A 14,708-nucleotide genomic window follows, 5' to 3' on the forward strand; every position below is an offset into this window, starting at 1 on the left:
AGACACCCAAGGAAGAACTGGTTAGCCACCCATAGACATGGCACGTAATCTTTTGAGGCATACAGGGCTACAAATGGCAATATGCAAAGAAGGGACCACTTCCTAAGTTTTGATAAGTAGCCTGCATAATATAAATCTATTCTAACACACGTGAACAAATCTACAGGAAAAAATTAATGTATAGTGGCCCTTAAAATAAGATTTCTCTTTAAAAAAAAAGTATTCAACTTTGTAACCCTAAAAGAACCCCAAAACTATATAATCAGCTTTAGATTTTCTAGTGAATATTTTAAATGGCCAAGATATATCTAAAAGTTCTAAACAGTGTTTAGAGATATACAAATATCTGTTACAAATAAACAATTTTAAGAAAATTACTTCTCTACATCTTTAAGTCCTTTGTTCTTTTCCTTCATTGTTTCCAAGAGCGTATTGCTTTTTTCACTAATTTCTTTTGTATCTTCCTGTATCTTCTCTTTTTGGGCTTCCATATCACGTGATCGCTTCTGCAGGTCATGTCTGATAACAGAAAGGGCAACGTCTGAATCATTTCCCTATTTTTTTACACAACACCAAACCAGTATATTGTGTGTTTGTACTTACATGTAGTACTGACACAGCTGATTTTTCTTTTTGAAAGTTTCATTCTCCACAGTAAGGAATTCTATTGCTTTATTTTTCTCTCCTTCTAATGCATCCTTTTCTTTTTCTACCATTTTAACTCTGTTTAGCTGTTAAATGAAAAAAAAAAAAAACACCATGGAACAAATATCTTGTTTCCTATTAGAAAAAGAAGAAAATGATTACCGCATAACACTTTTAATTCATAGATTGCATGAAACATCTGGCAAACACACATTTTACTCCACTGGCATAAAAATGCATTTAGAGAACACACCTATGTGTGCAGTGACAGTAATGCAGTTTGGCTTTCACGGTGTACATAAGGATAATTTTTGCCAGAAAAAGCACAATTAAGCATTTCTGGGCTGAAATCCACCCCAGGTGCAGTGACAAGCGGATTGCATTCCTATCACTGCACACGAGGGCAAAGACAGATGGGGCGATTAGTCGCTATGATTTTAAAAATCTAGTCGCAGCAACTAATTGTAACTGCTAAAGTAGCAGTGACTTATACCCGTGTGGGTAAATTTACATGTGGCAACTTGCATGTTTGGGAATAGATGTAGCTTTTCAAAATTGCAGCGACTAATCGCCTTGTCTGTCTTTGCCTTAATAGGGCTAGTAGGGTTCCAAATCAGTGGATTTTCTAATGGCCTTTTTCTGCTTTATGAAACCCAGTACATACAATCCCCTTATCTACCCAATCGTTTCTACTATGGTCTGCTTGCAAAAGCAGTGACAGCTGGAAAGTGAAATGGGAAGTTTCAGGTTCGGATTTTAATATGGATCCTAACTTATATGTCCAATTCATAACAACTATCAGTATTGACAGGTATCCTCTATAAGAAAGGACTCTGCAGAAGAGCCAGTCAGATCTGTTCCTCCTCTGGCAAGTAATTAAAGATTGCTTTAAGCTGTCTCTGCAGTGCATGCTAAATTCAATTGCAGTGCATGCTCAATTTTTAGTTGGAGAAAAGATTTTTTAGATTTTTTTTTAGCACGCTATACTAAATAGAATTCCAAAAATACATTAAAAAGCAGTAGTAAAGATTCATTAACCCAAGGCCATAGGAAGAGCATTGCTTGGTTGCTTCAACAGTCCTGCTGACAAGAAGTTGCATAGAGTTTTAAAAACAAACAGTTTCTACTACTAAAAGAATCCTTTCCAAAGCTTTGTCTCAGGTTTGTAAATGCCCCTACCTCCAAAACCAAAAGGAAAAAAAAAAGCCCAGGCAGCATTTAGGCACTTTTCTATTTGTCCTACAGAAAGATTTAGTCGCCAAGATAGATCTCTGCTAATGTGGGCAGCTAATCTCTCAGAAACGCCTTTCCACTAGTGAAAAGGCCTACGCATCTCTTCGCAAACTTTGCGTGACTTCGGAAAACCAGAGGGAATGCGTAAGCCTTTCCACTGGCGGATCTATTGCAGACGACTAAATCTCTCCATGGGACATAAGCCATACACAGATAAAACTTGTGTGTTTATTCAAGGGCTGAGGTACCAGTGTATAAAAAAAAAAAAAAAAAAGTATTTATATTTTGGGGTTAGTTAAAAAAAAAAAAGACTAAAACTCCCTCAAAGTCATCTAATAGCAATGGCCACGGGGAGATTAGTTGCCGTGGGCGACTAACCTCCCTGAAATACCTTTCTGCAGGCAATAAAGTAAATCACTCGTGGGAAGGCATACGCGTTACTTTGAGATTTAACGGCTACTAATATCCCAATGGGGCCATCAGCCTAAATCACTATGTCAACTTAACTTATATACAAATTAAAAGTATTTCAGCACATATTGGATTTGGACAACATGTTTAAATGCTGACAACCCTCACCCTACCCTACCCTACCCTACATTTATATAAGTAGGACCTAGTTTAATATATTTGAAAAGATTTTCAATGCTTTCTGCCTAAACAAACATACAATTAAGCAGCAGATTTACCTTTTCACCTCTTTGTTCATTTAGTAACTCCACTCTGCGGCACAGTATTTGAATCGGCTCCTTCAGCCTCTGCGACCCAATGATATCTTCTAAATATTCCAGCATTCCTTCATCATGTTCGGTTTGACCTTTTGGTTTCATCATTGCTATCTGTTCAACTTCACCCTGTAGAAAACCACCAGTGAACAACTAACACTGGAATAGCAGCTTTTTGGATAAGGGAAGAGACTATGATCCTTCCAAATATGTGGTAGTACACTCACCTTTTAATTAGGGCTAGGCGATATACCGTTTAATACCGAATACCGGTGTTTTGTTTTTTTTTAAACTATATTCATTTTTCAGATACAGCAATACCGGGGTGTCAGGGTACTCACACGTGTGGCCCGGTCTCGTGCGCGTCCCGTTGTCCGCGGGACATTGTGCACGCGCGTCAGAGCGCATGTACATGTCAAAGCGTGCACGTCCATGACGTGCTGACGGCGCTGGTTCTGCGCATGCGTGGGGGGTATTTAAAGCTATCAAACGCCTCCTCCTGCGCTATGTTGTCTGCGGCCTTGCCTGGGAAACTAAGCCTGCCTGATTTACCTTACGACTTTCTGTTGCCGATCCTTCGCTTGCCTGACTCTGATTTTCAATACTGCAGTAATTATTCTCTAATTTATTAGGAAATGGGGTTAACACCTAATCATGCATGGAAAAAAAAAAAATACTGTCAAATACCGTGACACAGATATAATTTTGAAAAATACCGTGATATAAATTTTGGGTCATACCGCCCAGCTCTACTTTTAATATTTAAAAACATTGTGAATACATAAAGTTCATTATCACAGAGACTTTTCTAGTAAACCAGTCTAACGCTGTGTATCTGCTGGAGTTTAAAACTGTGCATGGCATAGATTTCTCTCTCACCTACAGGTATGAGCCATCGTAAGTTAATGTTAGTACTAACTGGAGAAAGTAAAACAAAAATGATCACAACACAGGTTTCCAAGCTCATCACAGGTAACCAGAAAACGACAGATCCAGAGTTTTAATCAGTTTAAAGCTCCACAATATATTGTTTAATCACATAGGGCAGTGCTGTCCAACTTCTGCGGTGCAGAGGGCCGGAATTTCTCTAGCATACATGGTGGAGGGCCGCTAATGGAAGACAGTTTTGGCCACTCCCCTTTTTTACCACACCCACTTCAAACCACACCCAATTTATCACAATGGTGGTAGTGCAGCAAAAACCCAAAATGCTTGGTCCTCACTGCGGGGATATCAACAGTTATTCATATATGAAAGAATTATATGATGTCATATTAAGACACACCCTTAAATCCATATGCCTCCTCCTCCCCTGTGGATAGCACAGCAACCCCCAGCAACATAACTACACACCTTACGGACCATATAATTGCTATTTCCAACTGCTAACAAACTCCCAGAACAAACCCCTGCCGGGTTCACCTCTCACGGTCAGCATAGGGCAGGTAGAGTATGGCACACACAGGCAGCATAAGGCAAGCAGAGTATGGCACACACAGGCAGCACTCTGCCTCCCTTATGCTGCCTATGTGTGCCATACTCTACCTGCCCTATGCTGACTGTGTGTTCCATACCTTCCCTGCCCTATACTGCCTATGTGCCATACTTTGCCTCCAATATGCTGCCTGTGTGTGCCATACTCTGCCTGCCATATGCTGCCTGTGTGTTCCATACTTTCCCTGCCCTATACTGCCTATGTGCCATACTTTGCCTCCCCTATGCTGTCTGTGTGTGCCATATACACAGGCAGCATAGTCCAGGCACTACATACAATGTCTGAGGTGTGAACAGTTGAACAATGTGGGTGATTACAGCCTGAGGTGTGAACACTGCAGGGGTTGAACAATGCAGAAACTAAAAGGTGTGAACAACACAGGGGATTACATGTTTAAACAATCCAGAGGGATTACAGGCTGAATCTGAGGTGAGAACCATGCAGGGGGGCAGTTAATCTCAGTACTGATTCCATTTAAAGTTTACACAAAGGTAAGCCATCAAAGCAGCCAGACAGGTGGGCGGCCACACAGAGGGGGGTCGCCAGTTGGACAGCACTGACATAGGGGATAAAAACTTTTTACATGGACTGTATTTTCCACCAGCATATTTTTTTTTAGCATATATTTTTTCTATCTAAAGATTCCCAGTTAAATGCTTTTAAGTGGCAGTACACACTTGGCACATCATGAGACCAATGCATAGCACCTGATATGCATTATGCCTAATAGCGTATTATAATCACAGATTTAATTTACACTCAAGGGGGGGAAAAAAATGAAAAGCTTTAAAGTAATAAAAATATAATGCACTGTTGCCCTGCACTGGTAAAACTGGTGTGTTTGCTACAGTAACACTACTATAATTTATATAATAAGCTGCTGTTAGCCATGGGGGCAGCCATTCAAGCTGGAAAAAAGGCAGAGGTTACATAGCAGATAACAGATAAGTTCTGTAGAATACAATAGTGTTTTATCTGTTATCTGCTATATGCCTGTGCCTTTTCTCCTTTGAATGGCTGCCCCCATGGCTACATAGCAGCTTATTTATATAAATTATAGTAGACTTTCTGAAGTAAACACACAACTTTTACCAGTGCAGGGCAGCAGCACATTATATTTTAGTTACTTTTATACACTTTCATTTTTTGGTGTTACTGTTCATTTAAAGGCGAACCGCCCCTTTAAAGTTACATCAGCAAATTTAAATTTGTCCGCCCAAAACTTTTCTGGTACAGTTAGAACCTGCCTTCCCCCTCCTGCCAGGTGCTGGGTACATATAAACCAATTTAATGACATTCTTGATTAAGTCACATATTAGAAAAATGTACAGATTGTTTATATTTTATCAAAACATAGAACCCCCAGAAAACTATACCCGCAGAATCAGATAGTTTATATTACGTTAAGTGACCTATTAAATTTTATATATAAATATTGCCCCTTTACATCCCTTCCCTTGATCCACCATTTAGTGATGGGCTGTGTGCTCTCAGATCACATGACCAGAAATAATGCAGCTCTAACTGTAACAGGAAGTAGTGTGGGAGCAAGAGACAGAACTCTGTCAATTAATTGGCTGATGGGGCCTAGCATGTATGTGTGCCTTGGCTTGTTTGTGTGCACTGTGAATCCTATGATCCGTTAATTCTTAAAATGGCAATTTTCTATTTAGGATTACCCAATAGCACATAATATTAAAAAGTGTATTTTTATGAAAATGGTTTATTTAGATGAAGCAGGGTTTTACATATGAGCTGATTTATGCAATATATTTTTATAGAGACCTACATTGTTTGGGGGGTATAGTTTTCCTTTAAATTTGTAAATTATATATATTTATATTATATACACACACACACACACACACACATACATAGAGAACACATTTGAATGCATTATTTGCCATACTAAAGCACCAACAATGTTTTTTCTGTCCCATTTCCTATAACCAGTGTTAAAAGGAAGACACAAGCCTCTCTCCCACCAACCTATAGCCTTTTATCTCATTATAGAGAGGGCTTATCTATGGACTGGTAAATTTTTTTTCTGTGCTTCTCCTCTGCTTGGGAGAACATAGAAGTGGATAATTTCTAACAGGAAGTTATTAAGTGAAAAGTGCATTTTCTTTAGTGCAATAAAAAAAACAACTTGTTAATTTAAAGAATATCCAAAAAAAAAAAAAAAAAGTATTTTCAACACAATCTTTGAGCTCATATAGAAATGCATGTATGCTGCCCCCTTTAAATTATTTACATAGAGCAATAATAGGACAGAATAAGCATGTAATTATTTACTACTCAAATTATTCAACACCCGCCAGTTATTTTTTGATTCAGTCAAATCCTCCACAAAAGACAGCCAAATCTGATCTCTAACAGCATATGCTCATTTGACAAAAATAAAATTGAATAATCAGATTATCAGAGTTTTAAAGTCACATGATTTAGTTCTTCATAATTAGCCAGATCAAAATTATGTACAAAAGTGCTCGGATTTTGCAGAATACTGAACCAAATCTTGGATTCTGTGTAGTCATTAGTTTAAAGCAATAAATGCAAGAGCTCATCAGTTCAAAACCCCTGTCAGGACTGAAATGTCACTCACACAATTTCCATCTGCATGCATACAAGCTAACCAAACCAGCACACATGGGTCCTGGTCAACAAAGCTACTGCTGCCCAACTACAGCCGCATGAGTAGCAGTGAATACTCTCTGCCACAGCCCAAAGGGCAAATTTAGTTTTGTGCAACTTTTTTTTTTACAGGGCCTTCATATTGTCGCCTCAGGAGCTCTAAGAAAATTATTCCCCTTGGTAGCACTATGACATAGTTTTGAAGAAAAAATAGTAACAGAACAAAAATGTGTACATCAAGGTATAGTTTTATATTAGTATATATTATAATATATATAGTATTACTATATAGTATTTAAGCGTTAGACCCAGAGAACAGAAATAGATGAGCAAATGCCGCTTTCCATTGCAATTACATTTGCAAATAACTTTAAAAGAATTGAAAATATTTAATGTATACTGAAAAAGAGAGCACGAGAGAGGGGGTGACATTTAAAAGGTTACAGAAAAGGAAAAACCATATTTTAATTTAGGCAATAGGACAACATTTCTGTAGAATGTGCGGTTAAACAAATTATGCTATATAACACAAGTGATTAATCGTTATATGAATTAACACGGCACTGCACAGGTATGGGATCCGTTGGAAGGCCATCTTCCTTAGACTCCATTTTAAACAAATTCCTATTTTTCTAAATGATTTCCTTTTATTCTAAATAATCTAAACCAATTAGGTTTCATTGCTTAAATTATTTTTAGCAAATGAGGTATGGAAAATTATGAAAAGATACATTATCTAAAAAAACCCAAACATTCTGAATAATAGATCCAATAGCCGCACATTTTATTTTAAGTTAAAAGGAATCCACATGCCACAAAATCATAGGCCAATGTGCTGTATTTTCCCTGCTGGCGGAGAAATCAATCTGCTATAAAATTGCACATTTTTGGGTCAAAATCAGCTGTGCAAGAACTGATAGGCAGGTGCTTGTCTTTACTTACTAAACACAGGGCGGTTGTAGCAGAATGCCATTTTCTATGCCATCATTGTCAAAACAAACCATTTCTAAAAGGCATGCTGTATAAATTGGTTCAAACTTGCTAAAGCTTGCTTTTAGCAGAACTGACTTCAAAGGGCAGAATATACCCTAGTCTAACACAAGTTTAAAAAAAAAAATAAAAAAATATAGGGCATATAAAAGGACAAAATGGGCACAAAAAAAGGTCAAATCTATTTTTGTTAGAAGAGGAAAAGGTAGTTACACAACACACCATCAGCAGCCAAAAAGTCTGTTCTGTAATGAACTCATCTTTATCCGAAAGCCTAACAAAATGCATCTGGGAGGGGTCTGTTTTACTGAGCTCATCTTTGTTGAAAAACTATTCTCATTACATGCAGGAAGAGAGGAACAAAACTATTTTAAAAAATACTATTTTTAAAACTACTTTTTAAAGGGGAAAAAAAATATGGAACACATTTTTATCCCAAGTCCTGCTTATTGCATTCATGTTGAACAAATGTGTATATATAGGCACCTATACCGGATTTCCCCTACCCAACTTCCTTATCCTTAGTGAGCAGGCCAATAATTAGCTGGCTCAGCCATAACACTTTGGCTGTAGAAGAGACACACTCAAGTAAAACAAGTCCCTAGGTAATGGCAAATAATGCTTCATTATTCTAACCATGAAGGTGCAAAAAAAAAAAAAAACAAACAAAAAAAAAAAAAACTAACAGACACCCACTGCTGGCACGATTAAGCAGTTCTAAAACCAGCAGGCTGACAGCAGCCTTGACAAATGACCTCAAATGGTATGTCCACCTTAGAGTAGAGTAAATTGTATTATGTTATAAAAAGCCTAATGTTAGCAACATTCAAATTGGTCTTCATTTAGTGTGTGTTATGTTTTTTTTTTTTTTTTTTAATTATTTGCCACTATCTGCCCCTTGACCACTTTCAAATGGGGGTCACTCACCATTGAAGTGCAAAAAATATTTGTCTTCATAGATACAATCGTTACTTTTATTATTTTTCTTTCTGTTTAGACCTGTCCTAATATTTATTCTATTACCTCAATCAAACCACTTCCTGGTTGCTAGGATAAAATGGACCCTAGCGATCATATAGCTACTAGAATTCCAAAATGGAGAGCTGCTGAACAAAAAGCTGAATAATTTCAAAACCACAAAAAAATGCAATTGTCATATTACAGTCTATACCATAGTAAAAATATTTTAAACATGAATTACCCCTGACTGCCATGGGTAACAGCCTTATCTCCTACAGCCTTGCTGGCACTTAAAGGGTTAAGTTAACTGTTTAATAGAAAGCTCAGATTGTAAGCTCTTGTGAGTAGGGCCCTCTAAACCTATTTTAATTCTGTAACCTTTTTAAAATGATTGTAAGTCTCCTCTGTGTAAAGCACTGTGTAACTTTGCTAGAGCTATATAAAACGATGATACACAAATTAGAGCACACTTGTACAGACTGTCTGGCTTTAACACAGGTTAGATATCTTTAAGGCTTCAGATAATGTTGTGCTTTGCCTCCCTGTGTTGAATATTTCCAGGAACCTATTTCTATAACAGGTGCTGAACTTTTTTTTTAATTAAAATAGTAATTTACACATATTTATCATCACATATACCCTTTCAAGAGAGACTAGCAGCAGTCTGCTGGATTACATATTTAAACTAAACTAATGTACGTATGTCTGGTCTGCTAATGGTTTTAAAAAAGTTAGTTATAAACACTTTAACAAGTTAACCATTTCTTATCACTCACTACAGTCTAATATACGGTAAAACAGCTTAGCACATATTCAACTGGTTATTAGTGTAAAATTGTCATTTTTTGTCTTTACACAAATTGAACATGCCAGTAAGTACAGGTGGCATAGAGGAAAGTGGGACTAAAAACTTCCTATTAGTTTTTCAGAGCCAAGGAGAAAGAAGTTGGAATATTTGAATATTGCAGCTTAAAAAAAGCTTTTTAACCTCTTCTGTGCTGCCTAACTTTTCTTTTATAGCAGGGAAATTAGCAAATATCGCTTTTGCTGGCAGTTACAGCAGAACAAGGTCATACAAAAAATCAAACATCCTATTGGCATCTTTGGGCAAAGCATGCAACTCCCAAGGGCCTCACCATATCTGGGTCATAGTTCATAAGGGACTGATGCAAGTGAAGAGTACCAACTTATTTGCATTAAAGGGGGTTAAGATTTTAGTTTTCTGAATGTTTTTAATGTAAGCGTTAAGAAAGCCATCGCAGATTGAAAGAAAATGTTTGGGGGCTTGGATGCAGGAGAGGGGGGAAAAAAACCCACTACAGCCTCCAAATGCATGGCTAATCATAACACAATATTTACTAGGAAATACATATATCCAAATACTAATTCTTGTAAACAAGTCTACAAGATTGCCAAAACACCCAGAATCCACATTGTTGTAAATGATATTAGTTCATACTGCCAACATAATCCTATTTTATTTTATACTATGTTACCACATACTTGTTTCCATATCTAGCAATAGATAATTACTCCAGGACTATTTTTCCATATAAATTAACACAAACCAGTAACACACAATTTATACTGACTTATTAAAAAGTATTACTAGGCCAGACATTCACAATATATTATTATTTACAATCTCAATTAAGAATTTTAATTCAAAAGCAAATAAGACTATGTTAACAGTAACATTTTGAAAACTAGGAGTGAGGTGCTGAATGGGCAGTTCCTCAACACCCTACACAAACAAATTATTTCTATAATAATCAGCTGTTAAGGTAAATGCAGTCTGAACATACTTGAACGCACAAAAATGCAATATCAAACAAATGCACACAAAATACAATCATGAACAAACATTCCCTGACTCTCACCCCTTAATTTCAAGATGAAAGGTTTGTCCCCTTCTAATGTAGAGAACAGCCTTCTGTCTAGGAACAAAGGAAGGCAAAGAAAGTGGTTTCGGCAGTGGAAAGGCAAAGGGGCTGTCATATTTCTTATGTGCCACATTAGGAATATAAGCATCTCTTACTATCCTCAAAAAACTTGTCTCTTGATAATTTCAGAATGGTTGTCAACTTTTAAATTATGTCATTTGCTAACTGTAACTGACATAAGTGGCTTGAGTAACTTCTGAATAATTCTCTCCAGTGTAAAAATTTTTTTTTAATGTTGTAGTAATAAAAATCCATTTAGATTCCAGTGTAAACATTAAAAATATGTATGCTTTTAATTGAATATTTAAGATTTACATTAACAAGTTAATTTTAAACTAACCCCCAATGACATCATAGCAGTCTTAGACTGACAGAATGCAAAAAAGCTAATTTATTCACATTATTCACATTTCAGGGAATGTTTGCATTACATTTCTAATTTTGCTGTTAGGCAAACCAAGAATGAACCCAATTAGAAGGTCCCTCAAACCATTTATAAGTGAAACTTATGTTGTTTGCACCCACATTTACAGAGGCCAGAACAAAACACAGAAAAAAAAAACATTTGATATAAGTAAATATATATATATATACATACACACACACACACACACACACACACACACACACACATAAATTGATCCATAAAAATTGTGAAGTTGAAACTTGTTTATATGTAAGCCAGGTTTGCGGTTATAAAAAAAAAAAATAAAAAAAAAAAAACACTTTACAAAAGGTAAAACTGTATCCATTGCTTAACTAATAAATGTGTCAAGTCCCTGTCAAAAGGGCCCAAAACATAATCATGTACCCTTGTCCTTAAAGTGAATTTAAAAGGAGGTTATAAATTCTGGCAAACCAGTTACCTAAAAATTGTTTAAGCAACAAACACCAGACAGTACCTTGAGTAAATTAACAAACATTTAAAATCATCCACTTCATCTGTGCAGACAAGTAGTACTTTTCTTTTGCAAAAAGATAATAGGCATTGATAGCTTAACAGAATGCTCCTCCCTCTTAATTTACTTAGCTAAAATTGGAAATGTATATCCTTATGACTCAACATTTGAGGTAGGGGAAAAAGTGTAAATTTGTTTTTGGCAATTCTAAGCAAATGATTTTGACAAACTAAATAAAATCAATCAAAACAAATCTTAAAATACTGGTGCAGGATCCTTGCCACACTTAAGCAGTACAATAATACTGGGGCTCCATATCATATCACCCAATATTTACGTGCTGCTAATGCGGAGCAATTATATTAACGGAGGGGAAAAAAAAAAAAAAACTAAAAAAAAAGTGTAAAAGAAAACTGCACAAGGCAAAAGATTTTTCCCAATATCATGAAGCAGCAAAAAATGATTAGAATCTATAATACAGCATGCAAATCATGATGTGCTGCTACACTTCTTTAGGACATTCAGGAACAGTTCCTTCAAATGCAGCTAAAACAGCAGTGATTTTAAACAGAAATTCAAAATACAACAGCTAAACATTATGGCATGTCACTTAAACAAGTGTAGCTTATTGGGAGCATCTTACCTGCAAGATTAAGAACCTATTATGATCCAAGTCAATCCCATGACTTCGGAGCAGAAGCCCAACATCCTTAAAGGTTGCCTTTTTTCCACTAATGTGGTAGACGGAAGAATTATCTTTATAAGCAGTTCTGGATACATAGAAATTGCTATTTGGAATGACTTCAAAATCATCCCCTTCCTGTTACAGAGAACAAAAAAATAAAATAAAATTAGTAAAATAAAGCATTTTACATATTTCACTGTTAAAAAAAAATAAAATAAAACTCACAGAAATATATACACTTCCACATACATGAAGACAGGCAATGTAACCATAACACATTATTGGCATTATCTTAACAAAATAAAACGATAAATATTTACAACATAACAGGGCATAAACAGGTAACCCTATCAAATGAAACAAATGTCACTTAATATTTCTGAGGCATATTAAAACAGTAGACAATGAAAAGAAAAGCAGCATGCAACCAGGAAACAAAAAGGGGAGGGGGAGTGAAGGTGGCTCCAAAAAGTAAGAGTCTTAAAAAAATAAATATGAATTCAATGAGTGGTACATTATTAAAAGCAGAGCTAATATTAAACAAAAGACTTATGAAGCATTTAAAAGCAGGGTGATATTTGTTTAGGAGTCTGGGCTTCAAAATTCGGTTTTAATGACTAAAAAAATAAAAATGATAGCAGGGGACTCCTTTTTACTAACAAAAACCCTAAAGAATGAAAAAAGGTTTCAGACTCAAGTCAGAGACTGCCATCTTTACCTTGTCTGTGATCTTCTGAAAATGAACTTCCACTGTACAACTTTGAACATCTTTGTGCTCATCTGAATTGTGGATCAGCACAGAGAGCTTTTTGGATCTTATCTTCTGTGCTCGATATCCAAAAACAAAGAGCATTGAATCAATCACATTCGATTTTCCACTGCCATTGGGCCCAATTATGCATGAAAAACGCTGAATAAACATAAAACACATTATTTTTGTTAGAGTGAAGTGGAAGCAAACATTTTAAATATTTGCATACAGTGTAATTAAAAGAAACCTTCTCACAACTGTAATCCTATCAGTTTAACACAAATACAAATTCAGACATTGTCGAGGAGAACCTTTAGTGCAGTGAAACAAGTATTCAGACCAAATAATTGCAGAAAGGGCAGCGGAAATAAAAGCATTACTTCATCCAATAACACTAGAAGCAATGTAGATAGAAAAACATGCAGATGATGTCAAACACTACCTTATGAAAAGGCCCCAAAATGCGTTCCCCTGCATAGGATTTGAAGTTCTGGTTTACAATATGTGTTATCATGAGACGAGGAGCTCCAGCTTCATTGGTCATTGCAGGAGGTGGGGGAGGAGGGATGCTACTCAAAATCTCTTCTAAACTTCGATTATCAACCACCTCATTATGAGATTCTACAAACATGAAAAGAGCATGATAAGAATATCAGGCTTCCAGTCAATGAATGCCCTACAGATACATTAAATTACTAGGTGATATTCTCTTCTAGAGCCTTAAGATGCTTTATGACTCCCTCCTTTCCACTCACTGCTCCACCCACATTTATTACAATATATTTTGGGAGTGTAAACAGCGCTACTTCGCACACATTAGATAAAATGAACCATGAGTTGTACCACAATGTCACAAGAAATTAGACTTTTCTCAGCTGGGCTCTCAGCCCTGTGTGTGTGCAAGTGCTATGGAGGAAGTTTATTTCTAACAGCAAGACAAAGAGTTTAATAAGCAAACTACGTCCCTCCTCGGCTCATATCGCCAGACAGCCGCTACTGCCATCCCGACAGATAAAGAGTTAAAAGTACCTCAGCGATTGGCTGCGGTCCCCCACCCCTTCTAAAGGCCACTGGCTGTCCGCTTGGGTCTCTATTGGGAAACGCCGTGCCTTCCAGCCTGACGCAATGGACACAGATAGCTGGCAGTTTCCCCTAAAGGTTGCACCCGTCAGAGCAAAACGCAACAAAAATCCCCCACATTTCCCATTCGACGTGACATTGACCCTTGTGAGCCCGCTGCACAGACGCTCTAATGAATGCAATGTAACAGTCGGCCAGGAACTCGGACAACCTGCTGCGACACGGTCCCATCAGCCATCCCCCGTACAACAATGGCACAACTTGCTTACCTTGTGTAGGTGCCTCGGCTTGCCCTGCCTGTGCCACACTGACGCTCTCATCCATGGGGCTCTCTGTGGCCTCTCTGGCCACCGCCGTCTTCGTCTTTCTAGGTGGCATGGTGCCCTGGGAATGGAATAAAGAAACCCATGAGAAAGCGCTTAGGGCACACGCTGTTTCACTGGCAACAAAGCAGAGTTAGCGCTTGAACCGGGCCTGTACCATATACTATTAGCGCTACTCACTTTGCTTTGTATGTAAATACCATATCCTATTGAAACTATTCGCTTTACTCTGTATGTAAAGAACACGATCTGCACAGTCCGGTGTAATAAGAAGTCATGTTATTTGAATGCAGATACAGAAGTCAGGGTATTTGTATACAGATTAAAATGAATGGTTTTAACACA

At 37.0% G+C, this 14,708-nt stretch overlaps 1 protein-coding gene and 2 non-coding genes across 3 annotated transcripts in view; all 3 read right to left on the reverse strand.

The window, feature by feature from the left end:
* The window catches only part of smc4 (structural maintenance of chromosomes 4), a 28,610-nt gene that overhangs the window by 11,851 nt on the left and 2,051 nt on the right, over positions 1-14,708 (reverse strand). The window contains exons 2-8 of the mRNA XM_002933237.5: positions 14,310-14,424; positions 13,403-13,581; positions 12,928-13,119; positions 12,168-12,344; positions 2,568-2,732; positions 604-731; positions 379-519 (exon numbers count right to left, since the gene is read on the reverse strand). Of these exons, the coding sequence (XP_002933283.1) occupies positions 379-519; positions 604-731; positions 2,568-2,732; positions 12,168-12,344; positions 12,928-13,119; positions 13,403-13,581; positions 14,310-14,418 (1,091 nt within the window). The 5' untranslated portion in view covers positions 14,419-14,424. The remainder of the gene's footprint in view (positions 1-378; positions 520-603; positions 732-2,567; positions 2,733-12,167; positions 12,345-12,927; positions 13,120-13,402; positions 13,582-14,309; positions 14,425-14,708) is intronic.
* Positions 11,800-11,883, reverse strand: mir16b (microRNA mir-16b). Its single transcript, NR_049654.1, has one exon. It is a non-coding gene; the product is annotated as a microRNA mir-16b (primary transcript).
* On the reverse strand, positions 11,957-12,044 carry mir15b (microRNA mir-15b). Its single transcript, NR_049544.1, has one exon. It is a non-coding gene; the product is annotated as a microRNA mir-15b (primary transcript).

The sequence above is a fragment of the Xenopus tropicalis genome, chromosome 5 (genome assembly GCF_000004195.4).
Source record: "Xenopus tropicalis strain Nigerian chromosome 5, UCB_Xtro_10.0, whole genome shotgun sequence".
NCBI lineage: Eukaryota > Metazoa > Chordata > Amphibia > Anura > Pipidae > Xenopus > Xenopus tropicalis.